This window comes from Podarcis raffonei, chromosome 9 (genome assembly GCF_027172205.1).
Source record: "Podarcis raffonei isolate rPodRaf1 chromosome 9, rPodRaf1.pri, whole genome shotgun sequence".
Lineage (NCBI taxonomy): Eukaryota > Metazoa > Chordata > Lepidosauria > Squamata > Lacertidae > Podarcis > Podarcis raffonei.
Genome location: NC_070610.1, coordinates 64256652 through 64281275, shown reverse-complemented (window position 1 = coordinate 64281275; position 24624 = coordinate 64256652). Strand labels below are relative to the sequence as shown.

The 24624-nt window shown below is 45.7% G+C and overlaps 1 protein-coding gene across 5 annotated transcripts in view; it reads left to right on the top strand.

Moving 5' to 3' along the window:
* Positions 1 to 24624, top strand: part of CCSER1 (coiled-coil serine rich protein 1) — a 701519-nt gene that overhangs the window by 125159 nt on the left and 551736 nt on the right. For all 5 annotated transcript variants that reach the window (XM_053404078.1, XM_053404076.1, XM_053404077.1 and 2 more), the window contains 2 exons: positions 1443 to 2835; positions 4905 to 5092. In XM_053404078.1, coding sequence (XP_053260053.1) covers positions 1485 to 2835; positions 4905 to 5092 — 1539 coding nt within the window. In that variant the 5' untranslated portion in view covers positions 1443 to 1484. The remainder of the gene's footprint in view (positions 1 to 1442; positions 2836 to 4904; positions 5093 to 24624) is intronic.

Sequence of the window (24624 nt, the reverse complement as noted above, 5' to 3'; positions counted from 1 at the left end):
TATCAAAAACAGGAGGTTTATTGAGCCCTGGTGGCCTCCATACATGACTGGTGCAGTAAGTTTGGCTTGGTAGACAATGTGTTATACAGCTTGTTTCTGGCTTTAGTTCTCAGATTTAGAATTGACTTTGAAGATTGTTGGGTTTGTTTACATGGGTATTTATTCTGAGGTAATAGTTCTGTCATTTTCTTTGACCTGTGGTTTCGCTCTGTCATCCTCATCAACCTGTGGTTTGTTTAGACAATCGAAGAGAGTAAATAGATAGCTTGAGCATGTAAAGAAAAAATGTTCATTTAAATGTGCGCTGCAAAAGCCCTGTTGTACAAGGGATAAAGCAAGCCTTATCTGAAGGTGGATTTCATATCATGACAAATTGTGGTGGTATGTTTGGAATGAGTAGTTGAAAAGCAGATTTTTTTAAAAAAAATCCTTGTAAAATAAATTGCTTTATTGGAAAGATTGGGAAGATTTCCTAGTTGCATATTTTGTTTTCTTTTTTAAAACTTCAGTTTGATTAATCTGTATTCAGATGTACTTGTTAGAATTCAATGCTGGCTGGGGAGCAGCTCTCAGGGGTGAGGTGAAAAATGAATTTACAGTACTTAGGTAGAGACGCACACCATTTAACTTTATAGAGCCTAGTTTTCCTGGTTTCCTCAATAACTCCCTTATGAGGTTCTCTCTTCTCTAGGCCCGTTGAAAAAGTGCAAATGGCTCTAAAACAGCCTTTGCAAACCAGGCACTGCCTACTGAAGTTTTGGACTACAAGTCCCATCAGCAACACCCAACACAACTGGGCAACACAACAGCACAAAGCATCTGGAGGGGAGCCTGGTTGGCAAAAGCTGCTCAAGAGAATCAGAAAGCTGGAGTCTCTCCATTGCTTATTCAGTTCTCCATGGATAGCTGCTCATTTTTGGTTTGTTTTGACTGATACGTAAAGTTAACTCAGTGTTTCTCAAACTTGGGTTGCCTGCTGTTGTTGGACTACAAGCCCCATCATCCCTGACCACTGGTCCTGCTAGCTAGGGATGATGGGAGTTATAGTCCAACAACAGCTGGTGACCAGAGTTTGAGAAACACTACGTTAACTGTAGACATACTTTTAAGGGGTAATATCTGAATACAGTCGTCCCTTGGTTCTTGAATTTAATTTGTTCTGGGAGTCCGTTCGACTCTCGGAACAGTTCGAGAACCAAGGCGCGGCTTCCGATTGGCTGCAGGAGCTTCCTGCACTCAATCGGAAGCTGCACCGGACATTTGGCTTCCGAAAATCTTTCAAAAACCAGAGCACTCACTTACGGTTTTTGATCTTTTGGGAGCCAAAATGTACGAGTTTCAAGGTGTTCAGCTTCCGAGGTTCCACTGTATCTGAATTTCGCTGTTTTCTCCTGAGTCTGAAAGCAATAGTAACACATATCTCCTCTTCTCCACTCATACAGATTTTAACATAGGCTGATCCTGGCCAAGGAATTGAGGTCCTGATGGGGGACTCAGGATCGAGGCGTTCGATCATTGTGTCCCGGCTGCCAATATTCAGGAGAAGTATTAGCCGGCGGCACGATTCCCTCCCTTCCTCGCCTACTTCTAGCAATACCGTTGGTGTCCACAGCTCTTCTCCCTCCAGCACCAACTCCAGCTCAGGTAGCACCGGCAAGCGTAGGAGCCTCTTCCGCACGCCTTCCATCAGCTTCCACCACCACAAGAAGGGGAGCGAACCCAAAGCCGATTCTCCAGGGCAGAACGTGGGCATTTCGAACGGTGCTCAGTCTGGCCACGGCACTTTGCAGAAGCTCGGTTTGGAGGAGCACGTGAAGCACAGAGGGAGGCATTCGGTCGGCTTTGGGAGTTCTCGGAGCAAGAAGATCACCAGGTCTTTGACGGAGGACTTTGAGAAGGGGAGGGAGCCCTCAACCAATAAAAACGTCTTCATAAATTGCATAAGGTCTGGGAAGAATGAAGGGGACGACTCTGGCTTTGCAGAGGACCAAAGCAGGGCTTCTGTTAAACATTCCTCAAGGAAACTTCTCCCCAAATCCTTCTCGACTCACTACAGGTTTTCAAAGCCAGTCCCTCAAAGCCAGTCCATTTCCTGCGTGCAGCCATCTTCTTGCTTGTTGGACATTAAGCCCAGTGTTGAAAGCGAGCCTGTGTCGGTGAAGTCTTCTTCCCCATGTTCTGCTGACATAATAGAATGTGCAGGCAGCTCTTTGCAGTCGCCGCTGCTCTCTGCTGACCTGACCACGGTCCAGACGCCTTCCGAGTTTCTAGCACTGACAGAAGATTCCGTCTCAGAGGTCGACGGACTGCCCAACTGCAGGAATTTGCACGGGGAAGCCTTTGCCCACAATGTTTCTACCTCTCAAATCTTCCTCAATCCCATTACTGCTGCTGCTGCTGCCACTGCTCCTCCTCTTCCTCCTCCTGTTCTTTTAAGGAAGATGGATCATGCAGAAAGTGTTCCTCATTGTGCTGTTCTATCGCCCAGAAGTCACAGGGCCAGAAATGGACTGCTCAATGAAAATAGTGCCATATCTGAAACCCTCGATTCTAATCGAAACCATGCAAAAGTATTATTGCAAGAGCTTCCTGCTAAACAGACCAGCCATCCCGAAGAAGCAAACTCAGGAGCTGAAGCACAATTAAAACCCTTTGTCTTAAACCAGGGGGAAGTAACTGAATGTTCCCCCAAAGCACAGGGACTACCTAGAGACCAACAAGAAGTTAAAGCACCGGAACATATTAGAGAAACCATCCCAGTAATTGAGTCGAAGATTATTCCTTTGTCTTCAGAACCGCAGCCTTTTCAAGCCCAGCAAGCATATGAAATAAAAGGTACAAATAATAACTTTTCTGTTGTCTCCTATATAACTGGGTGGAAGTTTTGAAGTATATTTAAATGGCATTCAGCTAGGGGCTGTCATCTAGGCCTTTGGTGTCTGTGGGCTAAAGTTCCTGGAGAAATGTCAAATGAAGGAATTATGGTAACTTCCACCTATTATGGCCCTGGAAGACTTGGCATGCTGCACTTTTGAAATGGCACAGTGGATCAATATTATAGAAAGGCTGATTTGCAGCCCAGGCCCAGATGGACAAAATTATTGTGCAATGCTGGGGTGGAGAACCTGTAGCCTTCCACGTGCTGTTGGACTCCAGCTCTTGCCAGCCCAAGCCAGCATGGCGAATGGTTGAGGAGGCTGCTGGGACCAGCACCATCTGGAAGGTCGCTGGTTCCCCACCTCTGATCTCGTGTGAAAGGGTACACATTCAAAATAAGACAAAATACTTAGGGGGAGCATTGGAGGGGAAGTAAATTACTATTCCTATGGCTTTCACCAGAGTGGACATTTTCTGCTCTGCACATTTCTTCCTTCTCTCCTGCCTCTCTTTCTGTCCCTAAGATGCTCTGAATTTGCATTACCCCTTTCTCCTGATTATCACTGGAGTCCATTTTGTCACCAGTTCCTGTCAAGATACAGGCATATTTTATGAATATTAATGTGTAGAATTTAAAGAAGGCATTCACTTGATTTACTAGCATTTTACAAAATTCACTGCAGGGAGGGAAAGGTTTTTGCAATACTTTATTTTCTTACATTTATACATCACTTAGAGAGGAACAGAGGAAGTTGCCTTATCCACCAGCTGAATGGCAGTAGCTATTCAGGGTTAGAGACCAGGGAAGTTGGGGATTGAACTTGGAACCTTCTGCACAAGAAGTAGATGCATTACCACTGAGCTACAGCTGTTCCCACTGAACCATGGACTTTTGTCTGATTATCTTCCATCATGGAACCCAAGGAGGCATACATGGGTGTTTCTAGGGGTCACCCATCCAGACCTGCTTAGCTTCAACAAGATGGCAGCCTCATGTGCCTTCAGACCAAACCCTGGAACCAGTACAACCTCTCTTGCTTCTTGTTGCCTTCTCAGGAAGTGAATTATTATTATTATTATTAATACCCCGCCCATCTGGCTGAGTTTCCCCAGCCACTCTGGGCGGCTTCCAATCAAGTGTTAAAAACAATACAGCATTAAATATTAAAAATTTCCCTAAACAGGGCTGCCTTCAGATGTCTTTTAAAAAGAAGATAGCTGCTTATTTCCTTCACATCTGAAGGGAGGGAGTTCCACAGGGCGGGCGCCACTACCGAGAAGGCCCTCTGTCTGGTTCCCTGTAACCTCACTTCTCGCAATGAGGGAACCGCCAGAAGGCCCTTGGTGCTGGATTTCAGTGTTCGGGCAGAACGGTGGGGTGGAGATGCTCCTTCAGGTATACAGGACCGAGGCCATTTAGGGCTTTAAAGGTCAGCACCAACACTTTGAATTGTGCTTGGAAATGTACTGAGAGCCAGTGTGGTGTAGTGGTTAAGAGCGGTAGACTCGTAATCTGGGGAACCGGGTTCGCGTCTCCGCTCCTCCACATGCAGCTGCTGGGTGACCTTGGGCCAGTCACACTTCCTTGAAGATTCTCAGCCCCACTCACCTCACAGAGTGTTTGTTGTGGGGGAGGAAGGGAAAGGAGATTGTTAGCCGCTTTGAGACTCCTTAAAGGGAGTGAAAGGCGGGATATCAAATCCAAACTCTTCTTCTTCTTCTTCTACTGGGAGCCAATGCAGATCTTTCAGAACCGGTCTTATTTGGTCCCGGCGGCCACTCCCAGTCACCAGTCTAGCTGCCGTATTATATACCGTAATTGACCAATTCACTCAATCTTTCAGCATGTATTGGTGTCCCTCCTGTACATTTCTTGTCTGAATGCAGTGCTGTGGGCCTTAGTCAAGATTCAGCCTGCCACAGCTAACTTACTTCAGAGTAACATGGCTTTGAGTTAAAGAAATGTTCAATAGCTTTTGTGGCATGTGTGCTGACTGCATCTCTCCCCTCCACCCCTCATCCCACAGTGAATCTTGCTAGTAGTTTTAGCCCATACCGAGAAGGAAGATTCATAGAAAAACGCCTGAGATCCTCTTCAGAAGGCACTGCTGGGAGCAGCCGGATGATCTTGAAACCAAAGGATGGAAACCCAGAAGAAATGAACAGCTTGAGAAAGCAGAGAACGGGGTCTTCCTCATCTAAAATGAACAGCATGGTAGGTTTGCAGTACTTTAGCATTTGGGGACATTTTCTTCAGGTGATCATTGCTTCTTTCCCTCTTTTTATTAGTGACAAATGGGAAGTGGGGAAAGTGACAGCTAATGTGGTATTGAAGTTTACAAAGGAATGGCAGGGTCAGGTAGTGCTCGACGAAATTTTCACAAGACGTAAAATACAAGTGGAAATCTGTAACGAGGTTGTGAACTCCTTTGTCTTTGTTTGCTGTGCATGTTTTGAGCTGCCATCCATTCAGGTTATAATGCTGCCAGCTCCAAAGTTGATTTTGCCACTGTAACTGGCTCTGCTCCAGCTCTGAGCCTGACTCTGTCTGTGGACCACCTGCCCAATTTCCTGAATAGGAGTGTGAAGCTGGGGAACACACCACATGAGATCAGATTCGTCTTCTTTATTCCTTTAACAGGTACATGTGCCACACAGAAAGGTGCCTGGGGTATTGAACAAGGTGCCACATTTGTCAAGGCTCAAAGGCCAGTAAGAGACCCATCTAGCCAATAGTGCAACCATGCTTAGTTCAAACAGACAGAGGTGTTACATGCTCCGAGTTCTCACATATGGGAGGTGGGAAGGCGGCCGACCTTGGAAAGGGGTTGCGCTCCCCTGGAAGGAGCAGGATCAGAACTTGGTGATGCTCCTGGATTCAACATTGTCACCCTTGCTGGCTAGGAGCGTGTTTTTTCAGCTCTGCCTAGTTTGCTAAGAGACAACTCTGTCGGACAGAGACAACTCGGCCAAGATACTCCATTCTCTGGTAACTTCCAGATTGCATTACTGCACTGCGCTCTACGCTTTACCTTGAAGCCAACACAGAAACATCAGTGGGTTCAAAATAAAGCAGTCAGATTACTAGCTGGGGTTCCCTCTAGATCTCCCAGCTGCACTGGCTCCCAGTTAATTTCCAGGCCCAATTCAAGGCACTAAATGACTCAGACCCCAAATACCTGAAAGACTGCCACTTTCCCTACAGACCCTCTTGGGTGCTAAGATTGGCAGTGTGGACCTTGTTGGTAGCTCCTCTGCCCTCAGAGACTGTCTGTCTGTCTGTCTGTCTGTCTCTCTCTCTCTCTCTCTCTCTCTCTCTGTGTGTGTGTGTGTGTGTGTGTGTGTGTGTGTGTGTGTGTGTGGAGAGGGCCTTCTTTGTGGCAGCCCCTAAGTTGTGGCACTCCTTCCCCACAGTGGCTCATCTGGCACCATCACTGTACAGCTTCTGGTGAATACTGAAGATGTTTTTGACACTTAAGGGGTATATATTTTTAGGTCCCACCTTATTTCTGTGGTTGTAAGTTGTTTTAAGTTGTTTTAATGTTCCAACTCTGCCAGGGACCTCAGGGTGAATGGTGGGCAATGTAGCAATAGTAGTAGTTTATTAATGCTTGGGCCATGGGCCATTCATATATCAGATAAATAGGTACAATACAAGAACCAACAGTATAAAATACTGCACAAAATCACATTGCCCCCTAGAACCATATAAAAACCTACATCATAACGATACTACGTAAATCACATGTAACATATATAAACCTTACATATTGTAAGGGTGAAGTTTAAGACAGATAAAAACATTAGTTATTAAAAAATATTATGGTTAAATAAGAGCACTCTGAAAGCAGCCAACTGGAATCTCATTAATAGCTCTTTCCTGGATTTCCACTGCAGCTAGGGCAAAAAGAGGGACCTTGTGAGTTACCCTAAGATCAGAGGTACAAAATCTTTTTGGAATAGTATTGGAATATAGGTGGGTAATGTAACAACAACAAAATACAATAACATAAATAAAGCTGGATATGACCAGTGATCCATCTAGTACAGCATCCTGTTTTTCATACTGCCCAACGTCTCTGGGAAGCACCCAAGCAGGGAATGAACACAATAACCTCTCATTATTGTTCCACGACAACAGGATGATTTGGAGGCACACTTGTACTCTGCCTGCAGGTTGCCTGCAGCTATCATTAGTAGTAGTTGTGGATAGACTTTCCTTCCATGAATTTTATTAATAGTTTGTTTGAGCCATTTAAACTCGTGGCAGAAGCAAATTCCATCACTTCGTCTTGTGTTCACCATGAGCACCGTACTACATTGAAGCATTTGTTGAAGCCAGGAGGGAAATGTTGAATACAAAATGGACTTGAAGACCTTTGGAAAGTTGGGAGAAACAGGAGGATTAAACTAGCCTGCAGTGGAGTTTGATGTTTTTCCTGAAGAGGGCAGCATTGCCTTTATTTTAATTTATGTTTACTTTTTTTAAAAAGCTATTTTTGTAAATATAAATACAGTAGCTGGAGTTATCTGGTTCTTGGCATCTCCGAAGAAGGTGTTTTGTGCTACGGAAGCTTTGCAGCAATTGCTCTTCAGGCACAAAAGAAAGAGAGCCCTTTAAGATCCTTTTTGTTTTGTTTTGTTTTGTCCTTGTCACTGGCAGTAAGGGATGGCTTCCCTTTGCCTTGAGCGGGGAGGGAATAGCTGGATCCAGAAGAACTGATAAGATAGCAGGTTTTGTCAGAAAGTTATGCTAGAGAGCAAAATGTGACCAATGTTGGATGGGGGAAGACATGAAACAGTGTCTAATGTGTTCTTTCTCGAAATGTCTAACCGTTTGAAGTATTCCTTCAGGATTGCCAGCCTTTTTGTATATAGCCTCGGAACTCGAGCTTGGATGCACAAGCATCAAATGAGAGTATTTGTTTGCAATAGAGCCCTCTGTGCCTGTTGTCCATCGTAACCTAAGCTTATTGCTAGGAGATCAAGAGACTGATCGAGTCAATTTCTATGCCGCCTTTCCACAACGATCCATGCCCAAAGCAGTTTACAACAAGCACACACTTATTACACTAAGGAGTTTAGGTTGGAGGGGAGCCAGCAGGAGAAAGCAGTTCGCAAAACAAATCAATAAATTAAAAGAAGACAAGAACCAACATTTTAGCAAACATAAATTCGGTGTTACAGATGAAACAATTCTGACTTACATATATAAACAGAAAGTCAAAGTTGATGGATGTGGGTCTTATTACACTTCAGGGAACCTTGGCAGCTTGGCTTAGATATGGTTCAGAACTGGGAGAGATCCCTGTAGCAATAAATTTATGACTCCTGTGCAAGAAAAGACCATAGGTACCATGAAATACTCCCCAATGCCATTCACTCCCACTCCCCAATTATTCAATCTATTTATTGGATTCTTTTACTTCCTGTTTGCTTTTGGTCATTATATCACGTGGATGGTGGTTGGCATTTCACAACACCTGTTTTCAAAAGTTTCTTCCCCACTTCTCTCCAAATGGTTATCCCTGCAGTAATTTACCTATTCCACAAGATGTCAATGTTACTCTTATTTTCGAATGCACATCTTTCTCAGACACCGAAAGCTATACATCCTCAGCATCGGAGAGAAATGTGTGTGAATTAGTTAGTCCAGGCAAGCACAAATGTTATCAGTATGAGCTTCTCCACACACATGGATTTGAGCTTTATTCCAGTTATTTCCTCTATCTGTCTATTTATCTGAAGGTATGAGTCAAGTTCACTTCCACAACCTGAGGAGAGAAGGATTGCTACTTATTTTAGCTCAGGCTTTGCAGATCCAGCAGGGAAGTAACTAATGGGATCCTCCCAGCATGGATATGTTTCAAAATAAAGGCAGCTTACAGGCCTGGCACCAGCAGGTTTGTAGGTTTAAAAAGGAAATAAAAACACACAACTGGCTCCATCTGGCCGCCATATTTGTTTTGGCCAAATAAGTTAGTTTAATGTAATCGAGGAATGTAATGTAATTGAGGAAATGGCCGCCACCTACAGCAATCTGAGGACAATCTGAGGGCCTCATGCCTTCATGAGCAGCCTTCCAGGAGCAACATGTCAGAGGTGGGCAGAGCCAGTGGTGAAAAGCAGGCAGAGCAAAGGATGTAATTATCACCTCTTGTACATTCATGCAGATGTGAACAAGTCAGAGGTCTGTCCCCCCATCCTTCCCTCCACCCAGTCAAGCAAGCAACATTATTATAATTCAAGGACACATTCCAGCCAAGCTAAAGCACTTGGAGGAGGGTACAAAGCAGGACTGATGAGGAGTGTGGCCTGGTGAAGACGTGTAGCGGGGGGAAAGCACTGAGGGCTAAACAGAGAAGCTTAGGTAAAGGTAAAGGGACCCCTGACCATTAGGTCCAGTCGTGATCGACTCTGGGGTTGCGGCACTCATCTCGCTTTATTGGCTGAGGGAGCCGGCGTACAGCTTCCGGGTCATGTGGCCAGCATGATTGAGCCGCTTCTGGCGAACCAGAGCAGCGCACGGAAACGTCGTTTACCTTCCCGCCAGAGCAGTACCTATTTATCTACTTGCACTTTGACGTGCTTTCGAACTGCTAGGTTGGCACAGAGAAGCTTACAGGGCCACATTTAGCCTGAGATGCTCCACTGTTGCCACCAAGACACTGGGTAGCCTGTCAACACAGGAACATAGGAAGCAGCCTTATACTGAGCTAGGGTATTGGTTCCTCTAGCTCAGTATTGTCTACACCAGGGTTTCCCAAACTTGGGGGTGTATGTCTGTGGGTGTGTGGGTGTGTGGGTGTGTCTCAGGCTGTTTTTGGACTACAACTCCCATCATCCCTAGCTAGCAGGACCAGTGGCCAGGGATGATGGGAATTGTAGTCCAAAAACAGCCGGAGACCTAAGTTTGGAAAACCCTGGTCTACTTTGACGGACAGTGACTCTCAAGTGTTTCAGGCAGGAGTTTTTCCTACCCCTGTTGGAGATGTCAGGGATGGAACTTAAGACCTTCTGTGTGCAAGGCAGATGCTCTTAAGTTGCAGCCCTTCAAATGAAGAACACATCAAAATAGAGGACTGTCCCTCTGCTCCTTCCATCAGAGGATGCTCTTCTGTAAAGGAGGGCACATGGCCACCCTAACATAACTTCATTTCCCTGCCTGCAGCCAGTCTGCTTTCTCTCAGAGAGGGTGCTGTGGTTCCTGGTTAGGATGCAAGCTGTCACAGCTGCTTTGCTATGAAAGGCTGAGCTGTATATTATCTGATTGAGAACAACACAGAGCTTGTAGGCAAGCAGCACTCTGGACCTCATTTATTTAATTCAGCACAGGGAGCACTAACTTTCAGGTGTTATTAGCATAAAAACACTGCAAAACAGCGGCCTGGGACTTGAGTGTTCTATGCGCTTCTAATTTTAAGGTCAACTCAGCCAGCAGCATTAACGCTGAAAGGCACTCTCTGGAAAACAAGAGCCTCTAGCCGAGTAGCGTTGTTGTCAAAAGTCAGATCTGCAACACTTCGAACATTACAAAATTCAAGGTGGTTGGAGGCATTATTTGATGCGAGGGTTGTACTCTGCGTGTTTTGAAACTGCAACAGGGAGCCTGTGGTGGAGAAGGGCTGGAGTGGAGTGGGAGAGCACATGCTTTGAATGCAGATGGACTCAGGTTAACTCTCTGGCATCTTTAGGTAGGGCTGGGAAATACTCCTGTCTGGAAATGTAGAGAGACATTGCCAGTCAGGGTGAAGAATCCTGGCCTAGAGGGACATATGGTCTGACTGGGTAGAAGACAGCTTCCTAGGTTGAGGATTTCAGCACAATTCCATCTCTACTTCAGATTAAATGTGGTGCTTTATGTTTCATTAGCTGTGTAGTCATAGAATTATAGAAGGAACTGAACCTGCAACCGTGGCGTTATCAGCACCACGCTCTAATCTACTGAGCTATCCAGTCCTGTTTTCAGATCCTGCCAAGTCCTCAATGAGGGTTGCACACACTGGTGGATTTGTTCCTGAAAGGAATCACAACCTAACCCATCCATGAGAATAATCAACAGAATTCATTTGGGCATGGCCGGTGGTACTTTTGACACATACGCTTTGTTCATAATTGGTTGGTATTTTAACCCAGAGGTATATAAGCTGTTAGTACAATTTATGCAGCTGTAGTGGATTTCCTCAATAAGCATACCACTGTGATGTTTGAAGTGACTTTACTTGGTCGAACAGTGGCCGCTGGAGAACTCACAAAAGTGGAGTCCACAGGCCTATAAATTACCTCTAAATTAGCTTTACACATGCAGAGAAATGAAGTCATGTTCTCAAGAGGGAAAGCATGCCTGCAGTATCAGAGCTGGGTGCTTGATTCAGCCAGAAGAACAGAGTGCCTACTATCTATCAGGCTAACTCAGTTTTCCCTGTACAAACATTCTTGACATATTCTTAATACAGTCTGAATAATCACTTTCTCCTAACAATATCCTTAATGCCATCTGAGTAAGGGGAATCATCAGTTTGTGCTTACACAGCTATGGCGCACTACTATTCAGGCTGCTTATAACCACACCATAGAAATCCACACCAGCGTAAAAGCTGGTGGTGATTCTCTGCCATGGTTAGAGTTGGGTGGGCTTGGCTTAGCAAGTCAGTTTTCCCCCTGTCAAAAACAAAAAAGTAGTAGGCAATTGAAGATGACGAGAGAAAGAATAATATCCAGAAGGGAAGTTACATACCGTATTTTTCGCACCATAGGACGCACTTTTTCCCCTCCAAAAATGAAGGGGAAATGTGTGTGCGTCCTATGGTGCGAATGCAGGCTTTCGCTGAAGCCTGGAGAGCGAGAGGCATCGGTGCACACCGACCCCTCTCGCTCTCCAGGCTTCAGGAAGCTATCTGCAAGCCTTGCAAGCCCGGCGGGAGTTCCCGCGGGCTCACAAGGCTTGCGGGCAGCAGCCTGCAGCCCCGGCAAGTGTCCGCAAGCCTTGCGTGCCGGCGGGAGGTCCCGCCGAGCGCGTGAGGCTTGGGGCGGCAGCCTGTCGCCCGAAGCACGGGGAGCCCACCGGAGGGCTCTCCGTGCTTCGGGCGAGTGTCTGCAAGCCTTGCGCGCCCGGCGGGAGGTCCCGACGGGCACGCGAGGCTTGGGGCGGCAGCCTGTCACCCGAAGCACGGGGAGCCCCCCGAGGGCTCTCCGTGCTTCGGGCAAGTGTCTGCAAGCCTTGCGCGCCCGGCGGGAGGTCCCGACGGGCGCGCGAGGCTTGGGGCGGCAGCCTGTCGCCCGAAGCACGGGGAGGCCTCCGGAGGGCTCTCCGTGCTTGGGGCGACAGGCTGCAAGCCTTGCGCGCCCGGCGGGAGGTCCCAACGGGCGCGCGAGGCTTGGGGCGGCAGCCTGTCACCCGAAGCACGGGGAGCTCCCCGAGGGCTCTCCGTGCTTCGGGCGACAGGCTGCAAGCCTTGCGCGCCCGGCAGGAGGTCCCGACGGGCGCGCGAGGCTTGGGGCGGCAGCCTGTCACCCGAAGCTTCGGGCGAGTGTCTGCAAGCCTTGTGCGCCCGGCGGGAGGTCCCGACGGGCGCGCGAGGCTTGGGGCGGCAGCCTGCACCCCGAAGCATGCGGAGCCCTCCGGAGGGCGCCCCGTGCTTCGGGCAGGTGTGCGCAAGGCTTGGGGCGGCAGCCGCGGCTGGGGGGGGGAATAAATTTTTTTTATTCATTTCCCCCCCAAAAAAACGAGGTGCGTCCTATGGGCCGGTGCGCCCTATAGAACGAAAAATACCGTAAATAAAGTTTGTCAGGAAGTAGAATATGTTTTGCTGGCCACCTGTCTGTATTCTTTACAGGTGTGTTATTTGGATGGACACAGCAGACCAAAAGAATTAGAGAAAACAGTTTGTAGAAGGGCCACTGAGGCAGACCAGATTTCTAGAACTGGGAGGCAAAAAAAAAATCTACCAAATGCTCAGCAGATTTTGCAAGTGCAACAAGCTAACATTGAGCAGGTTAATATTTTATCCAACAGGGAAGTCTGAGGGCCATTTTCCCACCAGCTGGTAATGTATGCACTGTTTGCAATAAAACCTGACAGTGGCTTCTGCAGGAAGCAATCTAATTTTGCTATGGTGTGCATAATGGCATATATACCTTCTATGTTTTCATTATTCACACCTGAAATGCTTTCCCTTGGAATGGAATAGAGATGTGATGTTTCTGTCACCCCTTCACAGGACAGATCTGACAGGTGAGGCAAATTGATCTCATTACCAGAGACAGATTTTAAAGAATCATTCAAAAGGAAAAGGGGTGGGGTGGGGAAAGAAAAGGTAATGTAATTTCAGAGAAAATTTTGTACCACCTCGCCACTGCCTTCCTCTATGCCTACTAAATGTAGAACCCAGCTCCCCCAAAGGGCTTCACACAACATATAAACAACTCATGGAATTTAGTAAAAAAAACTTCTCAGAATACTTTTTTCTGGGAAGATTTATGAGCTTATATGTGTGTGTGTGTGTGTGTGTGTGTGTGTACACACACACACACACACACACACACACACACACACACACACACATAGTATATCCTGTCAGAAACCACAATATAATGCAATCCACAGTTCAGCCAAATCAAAATATTTGCAAAACACCAAGACTGGCACAATAACAATTACAAAACAGCCATCAGAATTAAAACATCAAAATACCAGAAAGATGAAATATTCAGCCTAAGGCCTCTTTAAGCAGTCATCTAAAACAGTGAGGGGGATTTGCAGCTTATTGGCAAAGCATCCCACAAAGTGGGCACCAGTACAGAAAAGACCCTAGATATGGTCACTATCAAGCAGGCCTCACAGAGTTGAGGGATGTGTAATCCAGACCTCAGATGGCATGTGGGGAGGCTTATGTGGAAGAAGGTGGAACCCAAGATATGCTGTTCCCAGCCATTAAGTGCTTAACACATTAAGTGCGTTAACATCATTAAGTGGTTAACATCAACACCTTGAACTGGGTCTGGAAGCAAAGTGGCAGAAGACTATTGATGGCTGCTAACTATGATGGCTGTGATCTGCCTCTGCAGTTGGAGGCAGCAATGCTTCTGAATACCAGTTGCTGGAAACCACAATAGTGCTCTTGTGCTTGAATCCTCCTTGTGGGATCCCCCCAGTCATCTGGTTGGCCGCTGTGACAACAGGATGCTGGACCAGATGAACAATTGGCCTGATCCAGTAGGCTTTCCTTCTGTCCTTATGTTAGACTTCATCATAGTAGGTGAGCCAACTAAATTGGGGTGCATGTCCTCACCACACTAGCTACCTGCACATCTGATAAGAGCACCACATCAAGGAGTACCCCCAAGCTATGAACCTGAACTTTCAGGAGGGGTGAAACCCAGAACATTTTGTACAACAAACCGAAATCAGTCAGTCCACCCAACAGCTTGTTCTGCCCCATCCTGTCCTCTGCAGCCACCAAACAGCGGTTCACTGCTTTGGCTGCCTTCCTAGGATCAGATGAAAATGTCAGATAAGAGTTGGGTGTTTTCTTGTGCCAAACTAATTGGCACTGAATTTGGTGGGTCAATAGTCTGACATGTTTGGAATGAAAGAAAGGCTACTTCAATGACCAGGTCAGAGAGGTTCTGAACAGCACGCAGTTTCACGTGCAGTGCTCTTCCTCGCCTCCAAGGGAGAAGTGACCTCAAAACCAAGTTGGTTCCAAATGACTCTCCAACCAGACAGATTCGAGATGGGGGGGATGCTGGCTGTCAGATGCTGCCAGTACCAATAAGCTGTGACAGCACTGCTCAGCATGCTGGTGCCTTTGCTATGCTTATTTTTCAAAGCAGCAGAGATACATGAATACAGATCTTGAATGTACATGAAAGGAAGATCCATCCATCCAGCTATGGTTCATTAATCATCATAAGCACTTTTCTTCTTTTTTCCTTTTTAAACAAGAAGGGGCATGGCATGAAGCTAGGATGTTGAGTGTCTGGGCTATGCTGAATATGATGCTTTTCACTTGGACTCCTTCGCATTTCTACAGGTGTCAGAAAAGAACCGAAGCAGGGGTGCTGTGCTTGCATATATTGGGGTGGGGGTGGAGATGGAGAAGCTCCATTAATGCACAATGTCTTGCATAGCGTTCGGCGTTCTCAGGGGCCTTGCATAACAAAAAGTGATTGTGGCATTATAAAATTTTGTCAAGTGTTACACTGGTTTCTTGAAGCATCTTTATTGCAGCACTGTAGGAGGCCTGTAACGTCTGTTGGCTAAAGAAGTTCAAAGACGTGCAGTTTTTCAACGTTATTTATTTTTATATCCCTTCCAGCAGAGTGTTGGATAAAAGGGCTTTGAGATACTCTGTTCTCTGGTTTTGTGTTCGTGTTCCGTTTATGTATAGAGCTAAGCCAAGGTTCTACCTCCTTGTCTTTTATCACTTCCCTGCAAGCTAACAGAAGGAGCTGCCATTCCCCAGTCCTGCACTGGGCTACCTGGTGTGCCAAAACGGAGCCACGAGTCCATGACAAAACGCACCGCAGATGCTTTGAGAGGAATGGTGGTGCGTGTTTTGAAGTGTGGTGAACCAGTTCATTGATTCACACTATATTGAAATGGAAATGTGTCTTCCGTTTCAGCAGATCATTGGCTACTCACGTATTGAGCAGTGGCTTAAATTGCTTTATGCTCGGTTCATTGTTTAGGGGATATGAATACATAGCTGGGCTCCTGTTAGCTCTTCAGATTGTGTGGCAAACTGATGGAAGAGTCTTAAGGACCCTGTTAGTGGAGGCGGAATGCAGTTTATTTCTGCATCAAGAGAACAAATTTTCAGGGGGAAGCCTTTGAAATTTTGTCCTGTTCTACTGCCTTAGAAGAATGCAGCTCTCAGTCACAAAACCCTGCAAGTGTTTATAAAGATGGAGTACTCTTAAAGTACATAAGCAGTCAATTCAATATATATGTGCGGAAGTCTTGAGACATAAATGTCCTTACTTATTTCAATTTAGTTAGAATATTATATTTATAAATCTCATCTCGAAGCAATTTACGATAATGAAGTGCAAAATGTGAAATGCATAAGGAATTCAATAAAACATTACAAATATAAAAGGCTAAAAGTTTTTTCAGACATGGGAGCAGATTATAACATAGCACCAACATAAAAGAAAACCTGTCAACAACAGTTGTGTTAACTAGTACCATAAAAATACTTTGGTTGGTATTCATCTAAGCTGTACTCAGAGTAAGACCATTGAAACTGATGAGCATGAATAAGATCCATTAATTTTACCGTGTCTACTCTGAGTAAAACTTCATTGCATGCCACCCTTTATACCTATAACTGTTTAGAGCAGCGGCTAATTTTGAATTTTGAGATAATATGAGATAATGTCATGGGCACCCATCATAATATGGCTACCATGGGAGGCATGGTGTAACACAAAAATAGAGAGGCTGCTTCTTCCCTTGCACCCAGACACCCTCATACTTACTGTGTGAGGTCACTGTTGTCGTGCTAGTCCTGATTGTGGAGATCCCACAATAATGATGCGCACACTCAATAATAACAACAGGGAGCCTGTTGTCACATAGACAACACGTACATACAGTCACCACATACCTAGAGATCACAGACACACTTGCATCTCTCTTACTTCTCACTTCACATGTACATCTCTCCCCTTCCTCTGCCAAAGGGCATCTCCCACTCTCTTACACAGATCAAACATACACAAACCATATGCCTCCATCTCTCCCTCTCGCACAGACCACACATGCATCCATGCCTCCCCCTCCCACAGGTGGCAATGAAGGCATTCGCTGGCAGCAAGCTGACAATCCCTGACCTAAACAGAGCTTTTAAAAACAGTTCAAGATTTATAATACAGCAGGTGATACACTAAAATAGCACTGGGAAAAACCACAGCTTTGAAGTGCCTGAGAAGGAAGCTGCGTTTCTCACTGGGAGTGAAAACTAAGTAAAGTTGGCACCAAATTCATCTCCAAGGGGAGGTCATTCTAGAGGTTGGGTGGCACCACAGAGAAAGCCACCACACCATAGACTTCCCCTGGGGGTGGAACAACAAGAAAGGCTTCCCTGACCAATCTTAAATCATGGCAGAGCTGGCCCACCCATGAGGCAGAGTGAAACAGCTGTCTCAGGCGGCAGAAACACAAGAGGCGGCACCCCACCACTTATGTCGCTGGAGAAGCAACTCAAGTAAATGAGGCTTCAGCAGTGGCAGAGCAGGGCAGCATTGCTGCTGTGCCGTGTTGCTGCGGGTCTCTCCCTGCGCCTAGGGGTGGAGGGAGGCCAGTGTCAAAGCTCTCTGGAACAACTCAGGAGCCGAAACATCTCGGGCTGCAGCTGAAGCATGGGGAGATTGGCAGAGAGAGCTGTGTTCCATGAGGCTGCATGACAAATGGCCATCCAACCTCTGCTTTAAAACCTCCAATGAAGGTGAGTCCACAACCTTCAAAGGGAGCCCATAATTAGTTTCCATAATTAGCATTTCTGGATTTACTTGACTTTTTAATGTTTTTTTGAAATGGTAGAAAATGGCTGAACATTGTTATAGTTCCAGGTTAAAGCTAGCCAATGCCTTGTGTGCAGGGCATTGTTAGGTTTGCCTCAGTATCTCTGGTTCTTTCCCAAGCTTAATATTATTATTTCCTAACTTTGCTTATACGGCAGGAACTTCAAACTACCCTGTTGAATCCCATCCAACCAATACTATCTAAATATGTCAGAGCCATATAAATCAGCACTTGCCAGCTGTATGCAAAATTTATGATATGGGTCTGTTCTACGGCCTTGTTTATGTGTTTGGTTCGGTTTCCATTTTTGATATTGCCACTTTCTGGCCTTAACCTAAGGCCAGTTTAGATACAGCACCCATGATTAATAATAGAATGGGTAGCAGATGCATTGCTTAGCTTCATTATTGCATGCAGACAATGAAAAGGAGCACAGGACATCCATACTGAAACTGAGCCCTTAAATATCACTTGCCAATTTTGTGACATCTCAACTGTGTCATGAAAGCAATCCCAGTTTTTTTGGCCTCTCTTTCCAGTCTGATGACATTTAAGGGCTAGCTTTTTGAAGGGAACACAGATCTAAAGCTCTGATCAGGACATCTTGGGCCTTTAGAGAAGGGTCAGGACAGTGAAAGGCTTGTGTATAATTTCATTTCTTTTTTTACCGCCTGAAGGCATTTGAGTTGCCTCCCTTAGGAACAGCTAAGGGAGCTGGGCATGTTTAGCCTGGAGAAGAGGAGGTTAAGGGGTGATATGATAGCCATGTTCAAATATATAAAAGGATGTCATATAGAGGAGGGAGAAAGGTTGTTTTCTGCTGCTCCAGAGAAGCGGACACAGAGCAATGGATCCAAACTACTGAGGAGATTTCACCCCTCCCATATCCAAGAATCTCCTGATGAGTCTGCTGATTCTCCAGAGAGGAGGAGCAGTGTTCTGCTCTCTACTTATTCTGCTCCAGCACCACAGCAAAGAGTCAGTCAGTCAGTGTGTCAGAGAGAGAGAGACTGAGTGTTATAGATCGTGTGTAGAGATAAGGTTGCTGCTAAGAGCAGCTGCAGACACTCAGTTTAGCATTCATTTATGCTTAGACCTCATTTAGCTCTGTATATAGTTGTATAATAGTTGTAGATAGAATAAAAGAAGATATTCTACAGAGCTGCTCTCCGAGTCGTTTATGCTCTGCTGTACTCTGCTATACTCTGCTGTGCGACGACTGTCTTCTTGTGGAAGTGAATCCGGTGCTCACAACTCTAAGCTGTGAGTCCACAGCACTTTGACCCGTTCCTGTCCAGAAGGTGGTCTCTGGAAGTGCTACCCAGCTCGCCTAGCCCAGTCGGGGCTGAAGTGGATGAGTCCAGTCGGTGGCACTGGCTCAAGGGCGATGCTGACAACTACAGTGGTACCTCGCAAGACGAATGCCTCGGAAGACGAAAAACTCGCAAGACGAAAGAGTTTTTCGTTTTTTGAGTTGCTTCGCAAAACGATTTTCCCTATGGGCTTGCTTTGCAAGACGAAAACGTCTTGCGAGTTTGTCTCCTTTTTAAAAAAAACCGCTTGAAGAGGCGCAGTTGCGACTGACCGTGCTTCGCAAGACGAAAAACCGCGCAAGACGAAAAGACTCGCGGAACGAATTAATTTTGTCTTGCGAGGCACCACTGTACAAGAAAGAAGATTCCACCTAAACATTAGGAAGAACTTCCTGACAGTAAGAGCTGTTCGACAGTGGAATTTGCTGCCAAGGAGTGTGGTGGAGTCTCCTTCTTTGGAGGTCTTTAAGCAGAGGCTTGACAACCATATGTCAGGAGTGCTCTGATGGTGTTTCCTGCTTGGCAGGGGGTTGGACTCGATGGCCCTTGTGGTCTCTTCCAACTCTATGATTCTATGAGTTGCACCTGTTTTCTCACGATCTCTTAACACTATTCCTTCCTACAGATCAGAATAAACATAGGTATTGCATGGTTGTTCACAGGCTATATTCAACGGGCATTCAGTTTGTGTAGCTGTGCACATGAATACTTGAGCTGTGCACTTGCACAGGTATTAACATGAAATGTTCAACGAGTGTGCCCTCTGTGTGCTTGCATACTCAATACCTAAGCCATACAAATCTGCAGGTGTATACTCTCACACAAACACTTTCGTAGAGAAAGTGGGTGCCTGTTTTCAGTGTCATGTGTGAACCTGCCTATAGTTGAAGCAAAATGCAACTGATTTCTTGTGTTTTTAGTTATCTATTCGCTTGTCGCAATGTGATTAATAACTTAGGGCCAATCCAGAGTGCTACTCCCTGTGTTTCATGAATATTTCTGACAACGTTTATCAGCATCACCCCCCTCATTCAGTTGTTTAGCAATCCCTTCAAAAGTGTTATGTTTCTAGTGTTTTGCATAAATCTCTGAAGAGTCGCCCATAGGCCTGTCCAAGGAAAGGGCTGCAGACTGTCTTTGGAACCAAAGACAACCCCAGGTAACGGGCAAGAGGATGAGCCATTTGGGGGGTGGGGGTGGGACTGATCCCTCACTCTTGGAAAATTGAGCAGGTCAGGAGGCAGTGAGCTTCCTAAACAGCCGATGGCCATAGCAGGGCAGAGTGAAACAAACTGAAACACCAGCTTGTGAAGCAAAATAAAATCGTTACTTACTGATACTCAGCTGAAATCTGTCTTCCAGTTTCCCAAGTTTACTTCCCCTAAGAAAGAGGCTTATGTTTTTCTGCCTCATTCCAGGGCACCTTAGGTGTAGGCTTTTGAACTTACCTGGCTATCAAAAAGTTCCCAAGGGTGGTATATATATTTTTCATTCCAGCAAATGTTTATTCAACACTCTGCAGCCTCCCTGGCTGCCCATGCTTCCCCATCTGGAAAAGGCCTATGGGAGGAGTACTCCATGATGCAGGTACCCAGGAAGGCTGCAGAGTGTAGACAACCAGAGAGACGATTTGCAGAATGACACTTACAAATAAACCCTGGACATCTTCAAAGTAAGCTAAGTACAACAAAAACCCTGCACTCCCTAGAAATCTTCTCTCCTCTTTGATAAATGCAATTTCTTTTTCCATTATTGGATGGAGAATGGATGTGGGGCCAGGGGTTGGGAATTCAAGAGAAATTTTCAACGCAGGACTACTTACCGTAACACAAAGGGGATTCAAGGGATTTCTTTGATGGACAATTGCTCCCTGAGGCTACATCATCTTTGCATGCAGAGGTCCCAGGTTCAGTTCCCAGAGTCCTACTGGTGGTAGGGAGTAGCAGGTAGGGCTGGGAGAGAACCGTGTCTGAAATCCTGGAAAGCTGCTACCAGGCACTGTAGACAGTTCAGAGCTGAATAACCCAACAGTCCCAACTCAGTCAGTCAATCAATCAATCAATCAATCAATCAATCAATCAATAACTTCCTATGATTCCAACGCCATATCCCTGGCTCCATTTTCTTAAATCTCATAAGGTTTTTATAATTGGTTTTACTAACAAATCTTCAATCTGTTTATTTGAGGCAGCTGCCCAACCCTGGTGCACAGTTGCAGATACATGACTCCTTCTGACCCCTGTAGTAGTCCTTGTTAGCATATAAGCTCTCTGTCCACACACACTCTTATATTATTGGGTGTTTTGCTAGCAAGTTAACTGCAGAATTCTAAAACACATTCTCACCTGATTTAGGGCAGGGCCAAAATATATCAGCACTCCAACTCAAACTATTGATCAGGCCATGAATACAAAGGAAAACTTAGCCCATAAAGGTCAAGTATGATTTCTTCTTGCGAGGTTGCAGTAAAATATTTATTTGGTGTCAGACAGATAATGTACTCTAGCTGCTTCGATAAACACAGGGAATTCAGAAGGTTGTTTTATAAGCATGCTGCAAATGAATGACACTTTTCAATTCCTGCTGCCGTGGCGAAGGGGCAACTTTTATTAATCCAAAATGAACAACTCCTACTCCTACAAATATGGATCAAATACAAAGAGAAATGAAGCTCAGATTTCTTTTTGTTACATTTGATAATAGGGATGCTCACATGTTATATTCAGAAAGTATATGGTCTGGGTACCTTGTGTACCCAAGTAGCAGAACAGTGTATTCATACTGCTATTCACATGTAAAGGTCAAAGAATGTGCAGTGTGTGTCCCTGCGTACACAGCTAACTGCAAATGGGCACCTGTGAACATGGAAATAAATCTCTCTAAAGCTGGGAGGTTGGATAACTCTATGGTTACAATTCTTTCAGACAATGAATTTTGATTTTGGGAAGTTAGATCCTAGGACCGTGTTAAGAAGGGCAACATTTTGGAAAACAGCAACCTCAAATAAACAGGTTAAATATTTGTTAGCAAAACCAATTATAAAATCCATATAGGATTTAGGAAAAAGGAGACGGGGATGCGGTATTGTAATCAATAGCACAGAAGAAAGATTGAATGTGATTTGGTGCTTGGTAAAGAAATCATTATCAAGCTTATTGCTACAAGAAACCCAATATAATTTGTTGCTAGGTGGTTAATTTCTACTAGACTTAACACATTTATTCAGGGCCTTTATTTACCAGCCGGAACTCAGTTCCGGCACCTCTCAGGCAGGTGCCCTTGGCATTCTAAGAGAACGAGGGAGGCGTTCATGGTGAGTTCCGGCACCTTCCCCCCCAAGAAAAATAGCACTCATTTATTATTGATTTTTTTTAATTAAAAAAATAGATGAGTAACTGGTTAAATGACAGGAACACCAGGGTTGGTGGGGGGTGGGGTGGGCAGGGTAGCAGCAAGATTGCAGATACACTGGATAACCAATCCAGCCTTCTTGGCAGTGTGCCTACACAGTCCTGACTTTGCTGCTGCGCTGCCTCACCCTTTCACCTTCTTGGTGAGCAGCAGTCATGCAGGTGGCAGAAGAGTGGTTCTGCAGCAGCACCCCACCATGTCTACTGCTTCTGTGTGCTGAAAGGTGAGGTGGGCAGTAGAGACTGCTGCTGCTTACATTTCTCTTGGTCTCCCATTCACGTACCTGGAACTCTGTGGAAATTTAAGGATCACGGGAGCAACCTAATCAAGAGAACTATTTGAGCTTGTACAGTCATACCTCGGGTTACAGACGCTTTGGGTTGCACAATTACTGGTTGTGTACCACGCCGAACCCAGAAATACCAGAACAGGTTACTTCCAGGTTTCGGCGCATGCGCAGAAGTGCCGAATCAAGACCCGTGCGTGCGCAGACGCAACGTGCTTCCCGCACGGATCACATTCACTTCAGATCTTTCCTGAGACACATGAAAGCAGCCTTGTGCAATCTGGTGCTCCCCAGATGCTGTTGGACTAGAACTCCCATCATCCCCGACCACTGGCTGCGCTGACTGCAGCTCATGGGAACTGGAGTCCAAAATACTTGGAGGTGAAAGACTGCACTGAAGGCATGTGCCACCTCAGACCCCTGGACTGTCCAGGTTATACGTAAACATGAGGCCCATAGCTTTTTGCCTGTGTCTGATCTGAAGACCAGAGCAGTGGTTTATGGCTGCTGCAATGCCAAGCAAAGCCCAGGGTTAATTATCCAGGTTCAGCAAGTGTCTGCATGGATTCTAGGTTACTGGAGGGCCCTCACAGTTTGGTCTTGCCCTGGATGACATGAAATTTTTTTTGTTAGAGGCACTCCCAGAGCTAACCACTTTGCTCTTGTCTTCAGCAGTGGAATCAGACATTAAGGATTACAGAACTGCGTGGGAGAACTTGGCAGGCAAAGACTTCCATTTTGTAGCCTCTGAACTAGCAATCAGAAGCATGTCCAATGAAACAAGGAATTCACAATGGGTAACTGATACTATCAGATGCAGAAATCTTCCTAGCCTGGAGTGTTCTGTTAAAATCCCTTTGCTTGTTTCCAGGCTTAAGATTATAGGTTTCCCTCCTCTTTTTTTGCTGTCCCTTCTATAGTATTTATCTTGCTGGAAATCTGTTGCAAAATTAATTAATTCTTCCAGACTTCCTAATTTAGAACCAAAAGAAAACAGTTGTGTGTGTGTTTCCTTCCTTTTTCTGTTTTGCTAGCATCCATTGTGTTTCTTCGAATGAGTAAGAAGGCTGAGGCTTGATTCTTAATCATGACTGATGCCTTCATGATTAGCAAAGAAGCCTGCAATCAACCCAGGGAGATTGGCCGGCTGCTCTTTTGTTCATTTCTGTCCAGCCTTTTTAGTCGAAAGCAACCTGCCAAACGTGCTTGGCCGAGGAGGTAGCCGTCTCTGCAGCGATCACACTGAGAAAATACAAAAGCGCTGCTAATTACAATACAATCAAAGCGCAAGTCCCCAGGCTCACCATGTTCGCTACGTACAAATGAGATTTTCTTTTACCATGAACTCTTTCTATTAGCGTATGCCACCTCTCAAAGTGAACCCTGTGCACCGACGGTTGCGAGAGCACTTTCGGCTTGACAGTTTGCGTTAGCAAGCATGGAAAGAGGATCGGGTGGCGGCTGTGTCGCGAGCATGAGCTTGGAGCCTAATAAAGACTGGCAGCTTTGTACCTAAGGAAAAAAATGCAAATGACTTGGAGAAGTACTCAGTTGTCAGGCTGAGAGAGCCTGGCCATCTATGAAACCAGCTCAAGAAGCTACTTGAAATCTGGTGGGGGAACTGGTGGCTCCTGGGCTGAGTCGGGCATGCACAGCTTGTGATCTACCATGCTGGATGGTGTTCATCAGTCAGATAGTGTGCTCTGCCAATCCCATTTTCCCATCTTCGAAAGACAGGCAGCAAAACCAGGGAGATGATGAAGCTGTGCATGGCTGGTAAGCTGTGTTCAACTTGGTGGATCACAGGTTGGCTCTTAACAGAGGTTTGATTCACAGAAATCAGCATGTGAAGCTTATAATGGCTTGGGGTTAGCTATCCCCCAATAACAGGGGCTTCTGCACAATCTCCCATTTCCCAGTGGGGGTGCCCAGCACCAGTTGCAGGAGCAGAATATAACTGTCTGGTGACTCCTTCTGGCTCTATCAGTACCGATCCTCTTACATAAAAAGAGCATGGAAGCTAGAAATTCAGTGGTAGCCAAGTCAAAGTGAATGTATAGAGAAGCCTAGTAGATTTATTCTAGGGGCACATTCCATAAAGAAATGAGAGATTGCCCATGTCACTCTTGCATCATTGACCTTCCTCCAGTGCCCCACTGTTAGACACCTCTTATCAACGAGATGGACAAGGGTGTCGAACTCACATG